This window comes from Passer domesticus, chromosome 2 (genome assembly GCF_036417665.1).
Source record: "Passer domesticus isolate bPasDom1 chromosome 2, bPasDom1.hap1, whole genome shotgun sequence".
In the NCBI taxonomy this organism is placed as follows: Eukaryota; Metazoa; Chordata; class Aves; order Passeriformes; family Passeridae; genus Passer; species Passer domesticus.
The window spans coordinates 22,138,830-22,160,231 of NC_087475.1; the positions used below are offsets into that span (position 1 = coordinate 22,138,830).

At 37.2% G+C, this 21,402-nt stretch overlaps 1 protein-coding gene across 5 annotated transcripts; it reads left to right on the top strand.

Moving 5' to 3' along the window:
- The first annotated feature begins 1,740 nt into the window (after positions 1 to 1,740).
- Positions 1,741 to 21,190, top strand: PNPLA4 (patatin like phospholipase domain containing 4). Of its 5 annotated transcripts, none has more exons than XM_064407748.1 (9): positions 1,741 to 1,985; positions 2,846 to 3,132; positions 3,816 to 3,942; positions 9,425 to 9,609; positions 13,498 to 13,592; positions 13,749 to 13,884; positions 17,080 to 17,145; positions 18,337 to 18,489; positions 20,335 to 21,190. In XM_064407748.1, the coding sequence occupies exons 2-9, from the start codon at positions 2,902 to 2,904 to the stop codon at positions 20,482 to 20,484; spliced, it is 1,143 nt and encodes a 380-aa protein (XP_064263818.1). In that variant the 5' UTR covers positions 1,741 to 1,985; positions 2,846 to 2,901; the 3' UTR covers positions 20,485 to 21,190. The 5 variants fall into 5 exon arrangements, with proteins under 5 accessions (XP_064263818.1, XP_064263817.1, XP_064263821.1 ...); XM_064407747.1 differs by having other exon boundaries at positions 1,741 to 1,972; XM_064407751.1 differs by lacking the exon at positions 20,335 to 21,190 and adding an exon at positions 18,621 to 20,322 and having other exon boundaries at positions 1,742 to 1,972.
- Positions 21,191 to 21,402: the final 212 nt, after the last annotated feature.

Consider the following 21,402-nt stretch of genomic DNA (forward strand, 5'->3'; position numbering starts at 1 on the left):
TGGCTACAGCCTCCTTTCAGGCTGTTGTGGAGAGTGATGAGGTCTCCCCTGAGCCTCCTCTGCTCCAGCCTAAACAACCTCATCTCTCTCAGGCACTCCTCATAGGACATGCACTCCAGATCCTTCACCAGCTTTATTGCCCTTCTCTGGACATGCTCCAGCACCTCAATGCTCTTAAGAAGTCTTAAGGCCAAAGGAGACATTAATGTTTCTCTTTTATGACCATAAACTAAAATACAAGAAATTCCACCTCAACTTGAGAAAACTTCTTTATGCTGAGGGTGACAGAGCAGTGGAACAGTGCCCGGGATGGTTCTGGAGTCTCCTTCTCTGAAAAACCCACCTGGATTTGTTCCTGGGTCACCTGTTTCAGGTGAATCTGCCTTGGCAAGGGGATTGGACTAGATGACCTCCACAGGTTCCTTTCAGCCCCAGCACAGTCAACTCTGTGACTTTGAGTGCCAGCTGCTATATGTGAGACACCATCTCATTTGTTGTCCTTCACAATGACTTGCTGTGTTTATACTTGTAACTTACCTTGATTTAAGGTTTGTTAACAACCCAGAAAGCTTCATCCACAGCACACATTTCCAATTTATTAATAGATCAGACACAGCACAAAGGAACAAGAGGCTAAATAATGTACCTGAGTCCACATCTAAAAGAATAAGAAGGGTCCTCCTGACATGTTTGCGACTTGCCACAGCTGTCAACCAAGTATTAATTTAGATGCAAATGTGGTCTTAATCATAGTACTGACCTCTAAAAATTAGAAGTCCAGCTATAATTAAGGCAAGTGGGTTTTTTTTCAACCACTGGGTCTCATCTGGCAGTCTCATCTAAAATCTCATCCTGTAAACATGTGGAAAGAGTGCGGGATGATGAAATCAGCAGGCAGTAACTCCAAGAGGGTGTCTTTGCTGCAAGACACTCAGAGGGCTCTGTTTTGTAACTATTGTTCTTTAGTAGTTGAAAGGTTGGCTAAACTCTGAAGAGACCCTGTAAAGGTGCCAAGGTTCCACCAACAAAGCTGCACCGCCTTCTATGCCAAATCCATCCCAGCATCACCCAGATACTAGAAAAAGCACAGATAATGGATGCCGCAGGAGAAGGAGACAAATCTGTGGGAAATCTAATAGTGTTTATTCACAAGTTTAGTTTGAACCCCAGTCAGCCAGACTCCAGGGGGAGTTCACACATCCACACTTCTGTTCCGCAGGCACTTTGCCCTCCCTCAGCATGTTTTCTTCCTCCACCGCTGGCTGCAGGATCCATCTGCATCTTCAATCTGGGCGCTTGTTTGCTCTGGCCCAGGCCTGACAAAAGGGTGAGTGGACTCACCTTGGTAAAACGGAAACACTGACTCAAAAAAAACCAAACCAAACCAAACCAAACCGAAAAAAAAACCCACCAAAAAAAAAAAAAAAAGAAAAAAAAGAAATAAAATTAAAAAAAAAAAAAAAGAAAAAGCGAGGGGAAAAAAATGTAATCTTTATACTCTTTATTGCCCTAAGGCCACCTTGTCAGCAAAAGGACGCTGTTACACGGTGCACCGCTCGCCACAAGGGCGGTGCTGAGGGTGCGGACACCCACCCACACGACAGCAGCGACAACACCCGGAGGGGAGGGGCCGGGCCGGGCCGGGCCGCGCCCGCCCGCACACGCAGCGCCGCCGGCCGGGTGGCAAAGGCGGGCCGTGCCGCCTCAGCGCCGGCGGCCCCGGTCCCGCCGCTCCTCCCAGCGCTGCCGGGCCCGCGCTGCGCAGGCGCGCTGGGGTGGGCGCCGGGCCGGGCCCGCCGTGACCTCTCGGTGCCGACCGCGATCCGGCGCTGCCGCGGGGTCGCTGCCGGGAGGTGGGGCCGAGGCCGCGTTAGCCCCCGGCAGGCCTGCGGGGAGGCAGCGGGCCATCGGGACGGGTTGAGGTGACTGGCCTCTAAAGGGCCGTGTCCCGCGTAGGAACCGCCCGCTTGCTGTAAGTGTCCAAGGTTAGAAGGCGCAGTGGCTGCGCTGTGGCGTTGTGTGCCCCGCGGTTGTCACTTCACGTTCTGTGTTTGTTGGCTTTAAAAAAACTTGTCTCGCCGTTTCGGCTGTTTTGTTTGTTTGCTGAACAAAAGTGGAGGTAGGAGAAATCCAGGTACACCACAGGCAAGACCTCATGGCGCACGAGATGAAACAGAACGCCTTGAAGTCACTTACTTGTTCAGGATTAAGTTGGAAGTTGGCGGTGTTCCGCTGGGACCTCGGCGGCACAGGGTGACAGTGGGGTTGTTTGCAGTGGTGGTGAGGTAGGAAGCTGCTTTTCCTCTGAACGAGCACAATTCCATACATTTTTCTTTATGGTCAAGGTGTAAACCAGGCTTGCACCGGGTGTGTGAGTAACCCCTGAGCTATCTTAGAGAATATGACGAGGCTTGCTTTGTACCCCCCAGCATGCTGGAGTGTCTCTTACGGGGATCTTGACATCGGCACTCTGTTTTAGTGAACAAGCTGAAGTTGCTGGATCACTGCGTCCACGGTTTTCAGCTGAGGTAGAAGAGCAGTGTATTCATGTTGTTAATCTTAAGGGAGAATTTGTTTGTTTAGGGTTCTCCGTTATTAACAATGTTAGTTCTTCTTGTCTGTGAAATGAACAATTGACTTTATAGTCGGTGGTGAACAACACGGTACCAGATGGGGGCTGGTGAGAGGAGCTACTGAACAAAACTGTTTCTCTGTCAAGTGAATCAGCTGTTAATGCCTCTGTTTTCGGGTTGGTGGGTGTGAGAAGTGCCTTGTTACAATATCTGGGCCTTGATGTGAACCTTTCAACTACTTTTTCTTTTTTTTCATAATGTCTTTTAAACAGGTTATGCTTAAAAGAAAGTTTCCGCTGAGTGCTTTTATGGCTTCCTTTGTAACTTCATGGTGAAACAGCTACTGCGAGTATCTATTCGATTACCATATCATCTGGATCCAGAGATCACTTTTACTAAAATGTGGACTGCCAGAAAGCTTTGCAGTGCTCAAATACTGTTGCTCCAGATGAAAGAAGGCCAATTGTGTAGTTGCATGTTTCCCAAAACTTGGCAGTTCTGGATTGGAATTCCAAGCTTTTGCACTTTGAGAGTACCACATAACAAAGTTAAATTCCAGGTAAGTATTTTTGTGCTTCTCTAAAGATATAAGTGGTGTAAATAAATACAGTGATAAAATATTTATTTTAGACTCTATAGTGCTAAGATTTTGATTTTGCAGCATTAATTATGAATTTAAGATGCCTTCAGTTTATCAGGGTAAAGGTTCTGGCAGCAAGAAGTGCTGGAGTACCAGTGTTTCAGAGCGAATTTTTGAGTCTGATAGTTCTGAGATGGGGAGAAACACTAATTTTCTTCCAACTGCACTCTAGAGAGTGGTGCAGGATAACTGGCTGATTAGTTAGAGTGACAGTTGTTAAGTGGACCAGAATTTTCAGAATTCTCTGAAAAATTACAGATGCAGTGTTGCACAACAGAGGGTAAGGGAGGATAAAAACAGAAGAGTTTGATTATAAAAAAATCTGTAGATGTAAATAAAAATAATGGTAAAGGACACAAAGTAAAGCTCATTTTTGACACTGGCATATCCAAATGACAGTGTTTTTCAATATCTAGTTAAATTAATCTTTAAAATACAAAGTGCTGCAGGCATAAGTTGTGGAACATTGAGGTTTGAACTTGTTTCGTGTCAGCTAAGCAATTGCAAAATTCATCTGGATGACTTAACAGTTACTGTCAAATAATGTCATATTGCTGTTGTTTTTCTTTTTATTCTCAATATGTCTCACTCTCTGATTGTAGGTTTCCAAGGTAAATGATAAACAATCTGTAGTTGATAGAAAAATGGCTACTAGTGCAGAGGGAACCAAAATAGCTGTTGGAAAAAGTCCCAGTGGAATATGTGATGGAAGACAGCATTCATTACAAGGTATTGGACCTTTTGTCACCCTCTTCTGGAGAAGTCAGCCTTCCCTGCCCCTCTCTTGACCTCTTAAGGATCAAGGTCTAGAATCTAAATTTGAATGCTTTGTATCATGTGATGTGTTTCTCTTTTTAATTTTAAGGGGATTATATGCAAATGTTATAGTTTGCAAAGACTCACGATTTTCTTAAGGTTCTTAATGGCTGGTTAGATTATGTACTTATTTTTCTTCTTCGACTTCATCAAACTCTTATATTCACTGAAGGCTGTGAATTTTTATGCTAGTGCACTTTTTTTTCCCCATTAGAAATGTGAAAAAACAAGCATTTCTGTGTTTCAGGTAAATTAGTAGTTACTTTTATGACCTTTATTTTTGCAGTGCTGCTGAGCTAAACAGTTTTTTCTGACTTTGCTTGTTTTGTCACTCTTTGCTGATAACTTATCCTCAGATGTGCTGTTATGCACCATACATTTTAGCTCTTGTGCTTCAGGGTGCTTGGTCATTGGCATTCTATGTATATTTCGATTTTGTCTGTAAAGGTGTTTGTACTCAGTTGCTTTGGGCATTTTCAGCTTTTGTTTACAGGTGGGATGACAGGGAGGTAGTTATGACAGGTTAAGACACTGGAATGGTACAATGTTTATATAATTACATTGCTCAGGAAACAGCCCTATGAGAAACTGTTGTGCTATTTCATGTGCATGACAATCAGGAAAACAGTAGCTGTCCTCAGAAAGCTGTGTGGTACTGTATCACAATTTTTCTATAGAGCCTTGTCTTCTTACATACATTCTCTTGAAGGTTTGCATTACAAAATGGATGAGATACTTCTGAGTAAACAGAAATGCCCCGACCCCTTAGATTTTCAATCACCAGTGGGTTAGTTTTTTCCTGCAGATGTGGTAATCTTTTAAAAGGAACTCTTAGGTTTATGTTTATTCCTGAATGCTCCTGCATTATCTGTAAAATAATGAAACTGAACAGCCCCAGTGTTGTTCTTGTACATATCTTTTCTTACACGTCTGTTTTTTCTCTTGTAGACAACAGAAGCATTTCTATCCCCTTGGCCAGTTGAAATCTTTGTTTTGAATTTTGCCAATCATTTAAGATGACAGCATTTTTGAAAAGCAGTGGCAGATGTGTTTGTTCTGTCCTGTTTATGTCATACATTGTGTGCAGTGTCCAGCTGGAATGTACTTGTGCATCTTCAAGGTTCATCAAAACGTTTTCTTAAGACATGCCAACATGACAACTTTGTGTTCGTAGGTGTTAATATCCTTAATAGTCACAATTTATGTTAAACTCTCTAAGAATATTTGAAGTCTTGTGAAACAGGTGTTTCATACTGTTTCTAAGAGAGCAAGATTTCTACTCTCTGCTCCAGCCACTGAAGGAAGTGGTTTGTGTCCACATGTGACTATACCCTATTTCTGTTACTCTATAAGAAAGTGTCAGGGAATAGTCATAATTTATACTTAATTAAATTCCTCTCTGTTTCCTCTTTGGAGTTTTTATAATCATACTATACTTTTTTGATCAAAAAGGCAACCATCTACCAAATCATCAAAGCAAAAGACATTTTTGAATCAAACTTTATCTGAAATATACCATTATAACTTGCAAATTGAGTGATGCTGTGACATATTCTCGAGAATTGTTTTAAAAGTGGACAGTTTCCTAGTACTTTCCTTTCTGATTTTGCAAGACATTCTTCTAAAAAATGCTTTCTTGTCTTTTCCTCTTATTTGGAGATTTGTTTGCAAGGTGAAACAACATTGTTTAGCTGTATCTGTGGAGCAGTAGTTCCTTATAGAATCATGATTCTTATTTATCTGTTTCATCTTTGTCATCTGCATCCTTTGTAGGTTAAGTGCTTTTTTACAGATTTGTTGAAGAGGCCTCACTTCCACCCACTTTCCTGCAGGTGGATGCAGGATTGAAGATATTAATGTCCTGTTTCTTCTCTGTTATGCTGGGTATTTGCAATACTCTACTGATTTTAATATTCTGAACAAATGAAACAAGACCTGATTGTTTCACCCAGGAACAGACAAATGCTAGGTATCACTTAGGAGCTAAACATTGCAAGATTTTCAAGTTAACAAGCAGGTAAAACCCTGAGCAACCAAATTTGATCTGATAGCTGACCATATTTTAAGCATAAGAATGTTGGGCAAGAAGTCACTTGAATGATTCAGTGATTTTTCCTACTCATTATTTACCCAATTAAAGGGTTTGGTGGATATATATGCATGCCCCATTTCTCAGTCATGAAACTAGATGTAACCAGTGGATCTGTCATTTGACCATGAATTCATCTGCCAATTAACATTTGTAATGAGGAATTTTAAATCTTTCTGTGTATATGACAAATACTTAATGTATACCTGGGAATTGATCCTAATTAATAAAAGCGTAGTGCCTGGGTAACACAACTGTGCTATTGCTACTCTTAATTTGAGGTTTTCTTGGGGAATCTGTAAAACACAGTGTATTGTATTTCATGCCATACAAATCCAGTGGGTCAAGTACTTGTGTTCACTAAAAGTAAAAAAAAATTAACTTAGTTTTACAATGTATTAATTTAATCTTTTTGGACTTGAAAGTAGTGTATTCTTCACAGAGTATGAGACTAGCAGCATTCTTGAACAGTATTCCTTGACTTGATATCTTAGTGCTGTTTTTTCTTCTTATCTGTTCTCTCAATGAATCCTTTTGTCAAGTAACTGATGTGAATAGTCATTCAAGAATCTCTCTTTCTCTCTCTTGGGCAGGGAAATGAAGGATTCAAAAAGTGTGTGATCTAAGTGTTAAGAAATTAACTTGTATGAAAGAGTGAATGCCATGTATCCAGGCACTGAAAAGAGAATAGAGGTTATTCCCAGTAGCTGATAATTAGGTAGGACTAAAGCTTGTCTAAGAAATTACAATTTTTCATGAAGGTGTGTAAGAGGAGGTAGGGATATCTGACTTTAGTAAGATTATGTTCTGTAGTTTTTGATCTGAGATTCAAATAGTTTCATCAGTTCACATAACGTCCTTTTCTGTTCTTGTTTTAGAGAAGATGTACCAGGCACTTCTTTATACAGTGAAGTGTAATTTCATTTATAGGGAATTTTTCTTTTCAAAGAAACCTTTTCATCTGAAGTTTTTTACTATAACCATGCTTTAGATACTCTTTGTGGTTCTCATATTTTTATTTTTTTTTTAATTTATGAACATTTAATTATTCTCCTGCAGAGAGAAGTACTTTTTGGAGCATGAGCCTTGTAGAAGGTTTAAATGTGTACATGTACACAAGCATCTGTATACTTATTTTGATTTACATAACCTTATTATCTTACACTTGCATTTCTTAGTTGCATTTCATAGGTCCCTTAGATGTAATTCTTTGGATTTGTGAATTCATACTTTGCATACTTTTTGACCAATTAGCTATGTAAACGTAATCTTTATCTCATATAGTGCTTCATATTAGTAGTGTCTTGATCTTGAAATCTATTTTGCACAGAAGTGGGAGTTGATTCTTTCATTCCTACATAAGAATGCAGTTGCTTTAACCAGCTTCACCTTTTTGTCAAAATGGCCTGTGATAAAAATGCATCTTTGCTCCTAATTTGTAGAAGGTATTGAGACAACTGCAGCAGCTGGTTAAACTCCCAAGAGTTTAACTATGAAAGGAAGCACATTGTGGCATCATACTTCAAAGACTGTTTTTGTTTTCTTCTACTCTATTAAAAAAAAATAAAGTAGACTTGTGTTTGTTTTCCAGTAGCATCTTGAGTAAAGTTTTTTTTGCCTTCTATTCAGTACACTGACTTTTGTTTTAATTTAAAGATCCCTTTTTGCAAAAATAGTAAATCAATTTACCACTTTCTTCATTCTAAATGTCTTTCTCTCCTATTGGCACAGGAAGAGCCAACCTCTAGTACTTTCTATGAGTACAAATGAGTTAGATTTCTTACAGGTATTCCTGCTTACAAGTGGGTATGGAAGCATTTCCAGCACAGTTGATAAACTGTGTTTTAGCAGACTGACTGGTCCACCAAATATTCCCTGGCACTATGAGATGCTCTCTCAGTAAAACAGCAAACCTGGTCAGATCATAAGGTCTCATTTTAATCATGCTCTGGTTAAAGCAGTTGTGTTTAGCATGTCTTCTTATCTAATGGTTTTGAAAGCTGTTTCTTATCCTCCTCTTTCCTGGCCTTCCCATTTCAGAGATTAAGAGATATCTTTTACAAAAATGTGGTGCCGTATATGTTTTCCTCTCTTCATCAGGCCTGATATAACGGTTTCTGTCTGTTATTCCCATTCATATTGAGATTAACCCAAGTACAGTAGGGGGTTGTTTTTACTTCAATACTAAGATAATGTGTACAATATCTCTTACCATCTGTAAAATACAATCTATGGAATCCCTTGCTTTCATGATGTAGTTATTTGCAGAAACAGAAGAGCTAATGAATTGTACAGCATTCTGTTTATTTAATTATCTATCCCTAATAATGTGAAGTTCTAATAATGTGAAGTTATGCTTCCTATTTGTGGGGCTTTTTTGTTAATTTTAAATTTCTACCCTAAACATCTTTGGAGAGCGTGTGTGTTTTCCAACATTAGTGCTTTGTATTTTATTTTGGGTTTTTTATTCCTTCTTATTTTAATAGTAGCAAAAATATGGGGTTTTTTTTCTTTTTTAAACTAGTAATTAGTTTAAAAATTTGTCTGTTAATCATTCTAGTAAGCAAATGAATTTAAAACATGACAGAAAATAATTCCACTCTTAGAGAATTATAAAGGACTCAAGGCTCTGCTTGTGTAAGGGCGAGTATGATCATAGAATCATAAAATGCCCTGGGCTGTGAGGTACCTTAAGATCATCTCATTCCAGCTCCCCTGCCATGGGCAGGGACCTCCCACTAGGCTGGGTTGCTCAGAGCTCCATCCAGCCTGGCCCTGAACATTGCCAGAGATGGGGTATCCACAGCATCTCTGGGCAGCCTGTTCCAGTGCCTCACCACCCTCACAGTAAAGAATTCCTTCCTAATATCCAATCTTAATTTCTCTCAGTTTGAATTCATTTTCCCAGTCCTGTCACTACATGATGAGACAGTAACCAGCAGTTTTATAATGAATTTGATTTTTTTTATAGAGGTGGCTAACAATCGTTGTTCTTCCACGGTATTCTTTAATCACTTTTATGTACTACTTTTAAATCAGATGAAAATACATAGTTATGTAATATATAAATTATATATTTTGATCAATTTAAAAAGAGATTTGTACTAAGGGTTATTTTAGAGTTGTTTTCAGTTTTGGGGATACTAAACTAATTGCTGATTGTTTGATGAATTTAGTAATCAAAAGCTTTTAGAGTTCCCGAATAACTTGCAGTTTTTATATAGTTAGAGTATGTTATGCAAAAAGCATAAATGTATATTGCAAGACAAGTTGCAGAAGACTGACCGTGACGTGCTATTTCCACAGCCCATATGAAACACATCAACCTGTCCTTCGCAGCTTGTGGCTTTCTGGGCATTTACCACTTGGGGGCAGCAGCTGCTTTTCACAGGCATGGTAAGAAGTTACTGAGAGATGTGAAAGCTTTTGCGGGAGCTTCTGCGGGATCTCTGGCTGCCGTTGTCTTGTTAGCAGTGCCAGAAAATATAGAGGTAAATTAATAAACTCGTAGGTATAGGCCATGATAATTTTCAAAGGACATTTTTGTATATAGTCATCTTCCATTAAGTTTATTAAAATGTTTTGTTCTTCTTGTTTTTGTTCTTCTTGTTACTTGCTGGGAACAGGACTCTTGTATCATGTTTTCATTAACCACATATGTGACTCATGAGCAAAAATGTTAATGATAAAAATACTTCATATGAACCTTATATTTTAAGCTGTGTAAATACAAATCTCACGTGTGTGAATCTTAATTTGTAGGCAGCAGATATACTTTAATATACCAAAATGTATACTTAATCATGGTACATTACAAAGTGAATAATTTTGTGTTAGTTAGAGATGGGCTTTGCTAAGCAAGCTCATAGCACTACCTTTCTAACCTTTTCTGAAAGGAGGTGAAAATTATAGATGGAGCGTGTCTTCATAAATGGCTGCCACCAGGTCAGATCTTTTTCTTGGTGTTTGTCCTCCACTGAACAGCATTAAAGGCTTTTGCATCCCCTTTAGACTCAGTGCAGCCCATGCTTTAAGAGCAGCCAGTAGGATTAGCCTTCCCAGCATTCTGTTCTGACATGTATCTGGGTTGTTTAATCTCCAGAGATGCCACTCCTTTCTCACAGTGCATGTGGTGTCATGCAGAGACACCAAGGTTCAAGTCAGTGATCACAGTGTTACAGATTCCATGGAGAGCATTAGGGAGTTTTTTGGTGTCTGTTTGCTTGGAGAGCATTAGGGGCTTTTTTAGTGTCTGTTTGCTTGGTTTTCCCCACAGGTTAAGGCTGGTTTGCCCTCGTGAACTGTCTGTAGTGACTTCACTTTAATAAATGTAGAGGACCAGGATTGCCAAAATATTAGTATTTCTTTACTATTTTTAATTATTGTGGGAAAAACAAACTGCTAGATTTTTCATATAAGTTGCACTTACATTTTGTTCCAAGTGAGCATTTGATAATTCCTCTAGGCCTTGCTTATTTCATTTCATTTGATTCAAATAATAGTCCCAGCAAAGCCCCACTTTGCTGCTGATCTTTCTGTTTGTTGGTTGTTTTCTGCTGGGATATGAACTCAGTTTGCAGCATTAACGGTATTTTTTCAGCAGTTGGTTTTTCCCTGGCTTCTTTCCCCCATCCTACTCCCCTGCAAGCATTCTTTGTATGACTTGGTGTTAGGCAAGTTCCTATGTGTTGTAGAGAACCTCATTGTATTCTGTGCAGGCATTTCTCCCCTTCTCTCACCTCTGACTGGTAGTTCAGTTTCAAGTTTGCCTGGTATAATGTGTACCTCTGACTTTAATTTCCTCTGTGGTGAGCATGGCAGCCCTTTGTTAGCCCAAGGAAATTTTTCTGCTTATTGCAGACCCTGGGTATGAGCCCTTGTTCTCAGCCTGGTCCAACTTACAAAGATCTTTCTAAGTAAAAATAATAGAACAGTTCATAGTTTTTGTTTGTGGAAGCTAAATCTGAATTACATTGAGTCTATTTTTCCTTGAAAATTTGTCATATTATTGCAAGCTAAAGAAAGCTTCATGAACTTTCTAGTCCTTTCATTTTTTGTGTACTTTTTAGTTAGTGTTTAAATGGAAAGTTGTGAGTTCTTTTGTCAGGGGACGTAATTCTAATTCTCATGGAATTTAAGTAAAGGCAGTTTTCTGTACTGAATAGAATTAACTTTTCATATCAGGATAATTATATTATTATCTTTACTATGTTTCTAGCTTGAAATATTTTATATCCACAAGTGTAGCTCCTAATCAGTTAATTTCCGCCCCACCCCCCGCCCCATCCCCCGAGATGGCATTGTTAGGTAAGCCATAATTAGGATTTTCTGCACCTCCTGGTCTCAAAGCTGTAATGCAACCCGTCCTTACTTTGGAGAGAATGTAGCACTGAAGATTTATTGTTTTGACTGTTGCTGTTCTAAGACAGTTTCCAAATGTTTTTCTGTCATATATTGGATTTTTGTCACTGTTTGGAAAGGTGTGGGACTTGAGAATTCTAAGTAGGCTTATTTAGTTATAGGTAAATAACTATTTATTTTTAATTACCTTGGTCGTGTTTGATATCAGGTTTGCTTAATTCAATACAAGCAGTTACACTTTCTAAATGTGGCCTCAATCATTATTTAAAATGTGGATGTATCGTTTAAAGCTTCTACACTTAGACTCTAAAACAATTTATAGCTGTAAGACGTTGTCCCTTTTGAGAGCAGAAATTGCGAGTCTAGGCACAGTCCATTCTTAGCAATATGTAATTACCAATCATGTAATGTGGAAAGTGGTTTTCTGTCATTTCCCTAGTTTGGTACTCTTAGCTCCCCATAACTTTATTTAAGCATTTTAGATACAGAGATGGTAGTTCTGAGGCGCTTCTATGCGGGTTTTGTGGATTTCTTCTGCATTTATAGAGAGAAGTGTCTGAATGTGCCTTACGTATTCTAATTTGCTTCAATCTGGCAATGGCAAGTATCTCATGGGGTAAACATGCAAATCTAACCAATGTGAAGCTAAGTAGCACAAATAATTGTTTCTTTAAGAGGTATGACCCTCTTAGTGAATTTTTTGATACATTTATTCAAAGGCTCTGAAGAAAGTGAATGCAAGAACTACATTTCTAAGATGAGTGCTTTGTCATACAAGTGATGTGAGGAAGTTTAACTCCTTCAGTTAGCTGTCTCTGATCTCATGTTAATAGAGATTGTCCTATTGAGAATCTCTATTAACATGAAATCTCCTTCCTTGATTTTCTTTCAATGGATTCTGTATTCTCCTAAGTGGGATACATTCATATCTCTCTCTTTTTTTTTTCCTTTCCTTTCCTTAGTCACTCAGTCATTGATTTTATTACTAGCAACATATTTGTTCTTTATGCACAGACCTAATAATTCAGGAAACCCAAACTGTCTTTTATTCATGTGGTTATATGGGTGAATGTGAGTAAATTTATAAAGTACTAATTTCAGAAGGTTGCATAAGATTGGAAAAAAAACCCCTAAATTCAAAGTCCATAAAATCATTAGAAAAGCCTGCATGAAAGGATAAAGAAAGGATTACAAATATTGAATAGTGAGTCTTAAGCATTTTGAATCATAATTCATTGTTTCAGAATGTTATGGCTGAAAAATAAATTATACCAGTTCTTTTATTGTCCCTTTGGAGTTCTTGTGACTCACACTTCAAGCTTTTTTTTTTTGCAGTCATTAATGCTGGGCATTTCAACTTGTGTAAAAGATTCTCTGTGCAGGAAACTGTTATCTGGTTTTCTGATGTGTATTTTCTTCCTATGTCACCCATCATAGTTTTCCATTCATTAAATACTTCCATAGTATTTTGTTTTGTACCATACCTAGTATGTGGTTTTGTTAGTAGCTTGTTTTTTGCTTTAGTGAGAAGAAATTACTGTAATTTTTTTTCCTTATTGCTTATAAGCATCTTTAAGGTACTTGTGTCTGGTTTAAGTTCTGAAGTAGACCTTAAAATAAAAGGTGGCTTTAGACTTTGAACTAAATTATTATTCTCCTATGATCTAGGGAACTGATTATTTAGCAGTGTTAGTATATAGAAAAATAGAATTTAACTTTCCTTGGTTGTTGGAGTGGTTGGTGTACTCAGAGGTTTTTTGTTGTTGGGTTTTTGGGGTTTTTTTGGGTTTTTTTTTCTTAATTAGGGATTTTTTTTTCTTATAAATTAATCTTTAGGAAAGGATCAAGATTTTGTTATGCGTGTCTTCTTGCAAACCAAGCACATACAGGAAAATCCTTCAGTTTGACCTAATAACTCCTTTATTAAAGCTTTAGCCTCTAGTATATTTTAGATACTGCAGTTGAACATGCTTTCCATGACTTAAACATCCTTAATGTTTAATGCTTTTCATTTCCAGAAATGTAAGCACTTTGCCTATGGATTTGCAGAGGAAGTTAGAAGATTGAACTTTGGTGCTGTAACGCCTGGTTATGATTTTATGAAAACACTTAGGTACCTATCTTAATGCTTCTGTAAGATCATTTTTGTGTTAGAAAGCTCTCCAAATGCAAATTGAGAGGGTGCATATTTCTTCTGTGCTGTGGGGTGCTCACCCCTAATGCATTTGCAAGGCTTTTAGATAATGCTGAGCATTTTTTTTTCCTCCAGGGAGGGCATAGAGTCTATTCTGCCTTCTGATGTTCATGAGGTCGCTGAGAACCGGCTCTATGTGTCAGTCACTAACTCCAAGAGTGGGGAAAATCACTTGGTTTCAAATTTTGCCTCCAGGGAGGACCTCATTAAGGTAATCATGTTGAATATGTCAGTTGTAAATAAAAACTCTGGGGTTTCTTCAAGATTTAAGAGTATATTATTAATTGTACAATAAAATCACTGGTTTATTCAGGTATCCATGTCTACTCCCAGTGGTGCTACAGCCATAATATAAACAATGTTTAAAGCAGAATTTGATCCTATAGCTTCACCAATTCTGCTAAAATTTATTAGGTGTTTGTGTGTATTTCGTTCACTGGTTATTCAAGTTCTACCTTGCAGGAAAAGTGTTTCTAAAAGTAACAGGTAACTAATTGTTGCCGAATATGAGAACACAGTAGAGAATCTTAAAATGTAAAAATGTTTGTATCTCTTACTTCACTGATGTAATTTTTTTCATCACAAAAGAAAGTAAAGGAAGTTTTAAAAAAATGGAACAATTCCTACAGGTGCTTGTGGATACTAGTTATAATGTAATGCTAGGTACTGTATATAAGCTGGAAAGTACATCTTCCACTGCCCTTCTCTTCATCTGAATGCCACATTTTAAATTTGGATCAGGATTATATGCATAAGCTGATAAGAAATGGTACAAGCAATTCAGATGCCTGTGAATCGGATGTTCTTTCTAGTAATTGATTGTATCTTAGTGGAAGACATAATAAGATGTGTCAGAATAAAGGACGAAATAGTATAAGAAGGAATTCATTCTTTCTCTATCCTTGTGGATGCTTAGAGCAAATTCTTTATAGTTATCACTTTTAAATTTGACACTTATTAACAAAACCTCCAAGTGTGTGTTGGGAGTTTGCCTTTAAAGTATATTTTTAAAAATTTTGACTTATAATGTTCCACATGGACAGTCCTCAAAATTTACAGGACTTTGTCATTCAAATATAATTATATGAAGAGTTTCTCTCAAGTTATGCACTGTTATTTCTAGTTATAGTGTGCAATGGTAGCAAGCATGGAGATTTTTATTCTTTATGTATTTTTGCAGTGAAATCTTCTGATCTGGACACAGTGAGAAACATCAGGATGACCTTGGAAATATGTACATTTTACTAGTATTTCAATAGTTTTTTCATTGGTTTAGCCATTGCTGTTCTGTTCTTTTGTTCTCAATGGTAGCAGTAGGGTGGGTTGGAGTATTAGTAATAAAATTACACATAACTGCTCATTGGAATATATTCATGTTGTCTGATCTTTCAGTCCAGCTCCTAATACCTGTTTTTACCTGTGCATGCCTTCAGCTCTGCCTGTGTCATGAGTACAGTTCTCTGAGTGCTGGTGGCTGCCACAGGAGCAGGGAGGGTAGAGCTTGTTAGGTTATTGTATTGTATCATGCCTAGGCATGACCTACAGCCAAGGCATGCATAAAGATACTGCTGGGCAGATTATTTTATAAACAGCAAAATGTCTGTACTCCCTGCCAGAAATCTTTCAACTTCAATGCTTAACAATCAAGCCTTATGGTTCCAAAGTTTTCATAATGGCTAAACTGAATGTGTGTTGCTACAATGTTAAGCTTTTATCTCTTTTACTATTCCCTGTGACTTGGAAAAGCAGGTAATAATCTCCCATTTTTGAATTAGTCTTCCCACATGTGAAGACAATCATCTTGTATCAGCATTTGTAGACTTGCAGTTCTTAAACTGGAGGTGAGGGTGAAGAGAGGCATGATCTGTGTGTTTGTAGGGGAGCAAGGCTCAGAACACTGGTATATCTAGTTTGTAAAAGTAAGGTAGTGAGTGCCTAGAAGTCTACGCTGGTCTGTCAGTGGCAGGAAATATTGAAAGAGTTTGTTCTTCAAACTTGTCCTTCTCCTCACTCAGGAGATCTCAGTGACTTTATAAGAAGAACAATTGCTTTCTTCTTCACTCCTCTTGAAAAGAACTCAAACTTTGCAGGAGTCACCTGGTTTTGACCTCATTCACTAAGTCTTTTTTCTGCATTTCTCTTAGTTTAGAAGGAGTTGAGGAAGAGAGGAGAAAAGGTGCAGGGCTTGGGAAGAAGCTGATGTTGGGAACTTGGGAATGTTGTTCTAGACTTTCATGAGTGAAAGGCCTGTTTGGTAGCGAAATAGCTGCAGTTTCACTTTAGAAAACTGAGAGCCTTTTTATCTGAGCTCAGATAAAGCTCTACATCACTAGAAAGTGAAATAGGCAGGGAAACTGTTCTCAGAATGGAAGTCGAAGACTTCATATACATATACAGTCTTTATTAAAACTTGTTAGGGGAACAGAAGGGCTTAATACTAAAATAGTTTAAATTTTGTAAAAGTGTAATTCCAGCCAAAAAAGTTCACGCATTTTCTTTCATAATCTCCATGGATTATGATTTTTTTTCTGCACCTGTTAAGCTTTCACACAGTGTATGCACCAGTTTGTGACCTGCTTCTGTTCCCCAGACTGGTCATCAGTTGCACCACACAAGCGTGGGCATATCCACCCTGTATGAAAAATTCTGAGATACTGCACTTTGTCCATGCATTTACCTTTTGTCCTGGAAATCCTGTATGCTGATTGCTTATATATATATGGGTGGATACACAGGTATAGAGATATCCACACTGTCTTATAGGTATTGCTATGAATGGGTAGAAAGGTATATGTGTGTGAACACTTGTACATGACAGAAAAGGTGTCCTGGTCTAAAAAAAACTAGAATAAAAATCGAGAATGGCTATAGACAGCAATAAGGCCTTACAGTAGGGGAAACAGTAGTTTGTTAATATTTTAATGTATCAGTACAAACATTGGTAAAGGCATACATATGTAAATTTCCAGGATATTCATGGTAATTTTGAAACTTTGAAAATCTGATTATTAGAAAAGTAAACACTGTATTAATATGCTAACAGAATGACTTGGTCAGCTTCTTCTTAGACAATAAACTGCTTTTTTATCATCATATGCATATTTAATTTCTTGAAAATCATATATTTACTTCACATCATGCAAAACTAAGTTGAATTTACTCTTGAATCACAATAATAGAGTTAATTTTTGATATTTTGTTTTGACAGTTGTCACTGTGAAGTCGTAAAAAACCAAACCCTATTGAATAATTTTAATCACATTTTGACATACTACAACAAGAAGACATTTTGAGATGACAGTGAATTTATGTAAAAGTAATATATTGACTGGTAAATATGCATGGAAATATGTATTAGTTCTAAGCAATTTTTTTCCCTCTATTCTTTCTGCTTTCTTCTCTCTAGGTCCTGCTAGCAAGTAGTTTTATACCAGTGTATGCAGGAATTAAGCCAGTGGAATTTAAAGGACAGGTAATTTTTCATTAGCTATGAGCTTTCTTTTTATGTGTTTTTCATTTATGGTGCAATTATTTCATCTTAAGGGAAAGCAACTTCAATACTATATTTTGTATTTCTTGTAAGAAAACCTTTTTACAGTTGTCTTTACTCAATCTAGCTCCTACAACTTTTTTGTTTTTCTTAAATAAATATATTAACACTTTCAGAATAATTTTTAAAGCATGAGAAAGAGATGATACTTCAGTTCCCCATTTATACAAATGATGCCTTCAGAACCTTTATAACTTTGACAGACCCCCCTGCCAAAAATCCCCACAAAATTATATGTATTTGCTGCTAGCTAGGTAGTCATTATATCAGAAAGCTTGTCAGCTTTAGAATTACAGACACAGCAACACATATCAGCTGATCAGTATGATGCATCTGCTCAACAGACCTCAGGTGTGATGTCAGTGAATCCATTTAGTCAGCAGACCCATGTTGAATTTTGGGCTATGCCTGTAACACAGAAAGAAATAGGAGGTTATAAATACATTAACAAGAGATGTCACAACTGTCCTGTTTATATTGGAATAGAATTTGCCCCCCAGATCTCATTCTTCACTATGCTGAACTCCTGCGGCAGGATTAGGTCTGCTCCCTCTTACGTCATAGTTGTTCAGCTCCTTCCCAGCTTTACCTTCCACTTTCCAGCTACTGCTGTCTTGTGTAGTGTATGTAAGAAGAAATGAGGCTCTGGAAGAAAAATCACAGAGAGGAGCGGGGTCATTTGTGGTTTAGCTTCTGCAGTCAGAGTACCTGCACATACAGATTGTACAGCTCCTGTTGTCAATCAGAATAATGTTTTAGAGGAGTATATGTTATGTGTGGTATTAGCAGTCTTGTCTTTACATATATGCATTGCGAAAAAATCCATTTGGGGCATTTTATTTTTTAATTAACTAAAAAGTCTTATAAGTAGCTTGATAAATACCTTGCATGCAGATTTGTACATTATGTTAAATGCTCCTTGATTCAATTCTCTGTGTGTATATTATCAGTTCCTTGATATTTGACACATATTGAAGCTTTTTTGTTGTATTCTTAGAGGGAAACTTACGAGTTTTCTTGAGAGTGAAGGAGGAAGGGTCAATAAGGGTGAAGTATTGCATTGTGATCATACTGTACTGGTATTACTTTGAAAATATTTCTGTTTTCTAATAGAAGTGGGTTGATGGTGGCCTTACCAATGGCCTTCCTATCTTGCCTGTTGGAAGAACAGTGACAATCTCCCCTTTCAGTGGTCGATTAGATATCTGTCCACAAGATAAAGGGCGTGTGGACCTCTATGTTAAATTAGCAAAACAAGATATGATGGTAAGTTGCTTGTTTATTAACTTAAAAATAGTAAAAAGTACTTCTGCAGTTATGTTCATATTTAAGTGCCTATTTTGTGCTCATCCATCAGCTTATGTAAAGTTTTGGCATTTTCTGTTTTACAAATGGAGGTTAAACTTCTTCTTAAACACAAGGAAAGGAGATTGTAGAAGAAAGAAGAAAGTCTGAGAAGCATTGATCTAGTACAAAATTGAGCAAATTATATCAGGCTGTCCAGTGTAAATAATACTAGGTTTGCTTTAAATATCAGACGTCTTTGACTATGCAAGATGTTTATAGAAAAAATACAGTGGAATACCTCAGGAGAGGACAGCTGCAGAACATTTCCTCATAGTCACTGAAAGCAATTGCTCTAACTGAATTTAAAATACAAGTTTAAGTTGTACATTTAAAATGGTATATACAGTGACTTGTAACTGCATTGCACAAGAGAACTTGTGAATATTTGTGACTAATGTGCATTTCCAGAAGCTTTGTTATAAGTTGCAGAAACATTTCTGTATATTGAAATATTATCTTTATTGACTCCTTTTCATAATTTTCATTTCTGTCTTTGCAACCTTTGTCTCACAAACTTTAACCACAGTTTTGCTTTCTTCAACATGCTGAAAGAAAATAGTGAATAATGATAGACCTAGTGGTCAACAATATTCCATTAGAAAGTAAGATTAACAATAATAATTAGTTTAGAACTTTCTTTCTAGGCAGTTTTTAATATTTTCTTAATTTTACTAAAATTAATGTTATGTAATGACTTTCTCAATTGGACCAGTTTTTGAATGTTTATAATATTTCACAGAGATATTAAACATGGTAGTACTTGGTAAAGATCATAAAGTATGAAATTATTGATTTCATGTATCTTGGAAATATATGCAATCATTGTGTATTTCTTGGTTGTGTTTTGTATCTAGAGGATGAAAAATGAGCTGGTGATTAGTTCAGTTTAGAGACAGAAAATTAATTAAAGTTACATTGCTCCTAGGGTCATATGCAGACTTGTGCAGAATCCCAGGCAACATTTAAAACTATATTCAAATTGAAGCACCTCTGTTTCTTTGGCTGTAAAAATGATAACTAAGAATAATTTCATTTCAGCAACATTGTAATCTGCATAAACTGAAGAGTTGTACATCTTCATTTATCTATATGCGAATGCGAATAATTTTCTGTCTCTCCATCTCCTAGTGCCAGAATTTGAATAATTGCTTACTTCAAATAATGAAGATGATTCTGATACTGTTTTGCAAAATTGTTTATAATAATGTGGCTAAATATTAATTACATAAAGAAATTGTTCAGAACATTAAATATAATTATGTTTTCAGTTGTAAACAATTTAATAAAATCTCTATTCAAGAATAAAGCTCCAAAATCCTTTTAACATGCTCAGAGTGACCACTTAAGATTCTGAGTAGTTCTTAATTTGTTGGTAGTAGAAGCTACGTTTATACTCATATGTTAAACATTGCCTGGGAATGTTCCCAGGAATGTGGTTGTTTGCACTAGTGAGTTGTCAAAATATTTCCTTGCACAAGTTTAACATGTGCCAGATACCACTCTGTGAGGCAGTTTTTGGGAGTGTTTCCAAAGCTAAAGTGTTTCAGAAACTTTGGACAGTTTTACAGGCAGACAGTCTTTCTTGGATGCTGTGAGTGTGGACTGTTGGTGCCAGTTTGTCCTGGCGCTCAGCAGTGACCCTGGACACGGTTAATTCCTGGTGGAGACACAGCCATGCCAGTCATTTTGTGTTAAGTATGCTCCACGAAACAGATGACAGAACAGTCGCATCTAGATAAGTTGCATTAATAAACTAATTTACAGCTTCTTGCTCTGTTGCAGCTGTCTCTGGCCAACCTGGTAAGGCTTAATCAAGCTTTGTTCCCACCAGACCAGGAGAAGATGGAATTGTTGTACCAAAATGGCTTTGATGATGCTGTACGCTTTTTATTGAAAGAAAACTGGTTTGAGTAGGCAGCTCATAGAAAATTAGCAAAACATGAGGGATGTCAAAACACACCTACAGGCATCCTAGAGAATCTCAGGGATTGCTGCCCCAGTTCCTGTTCATTAAAATAAACATCCCAATGGACTTGCATCTGCTTCTGCTGCGAAAGTGTCAGTTGCACTCCATGGAGCTGTATAAACATGTCAGAATGGGAGCTGGATGTGCCTGGTGGATGTCTTGTTTTGAGGAGGTTCCACTTAGATTCATTTTGCTTCAGCTGGGGACTTGAGTGTGAGATTTGTAAAAAGCTTGTAAAAAGTGTCATAATTACAGAAATTTGGAAAGGTCTTTTTCAGTGTTATTTGAGAGGAGAATTGATGTTATATAATGAAAAACTACCATCTGTATTATTCACATAACAGAATTTTGTATTAGTTCTGCATATTAATTAGATGCTCACATTGTTATTGAACTAAAACGTAACTTGCACTGTTCCAAAGGTCTTGAAAATAAGTACTAGATACAAGAAGATTAAAACATTTGCACTCTTATGTATTTTTTTCACGTTAAAAGTTTTCTTCAGTGAATGTGTTCTTTTAAAATTTTAAATACTGCCTGAAATTTTTAGCAGAAATGTGATATAAAAAAAACTTGTAAAGAAGGGTGTAAAAATTGTTATATTTATTATGTTTTCTTCCTCTGCCAAAACTGAATAAATATATTTTCTTGAAACTTCTGTCAAGAGTTTATTTACAAGTGTCTTGGAATGCTGTAATGATCTGATTATCTACTGTCAGTCTGCTGGAGAGTAGTTGATGAGAGTCAGTGGGTAATGAACTCATATTCACATACCTTATTATTTTAACATTCATGTTGCATTGACTACCTTAAGGTCAGGATTTCCAGTCTTAATGTCCCAGTGCTAAAATCTGCAACTGTTTATG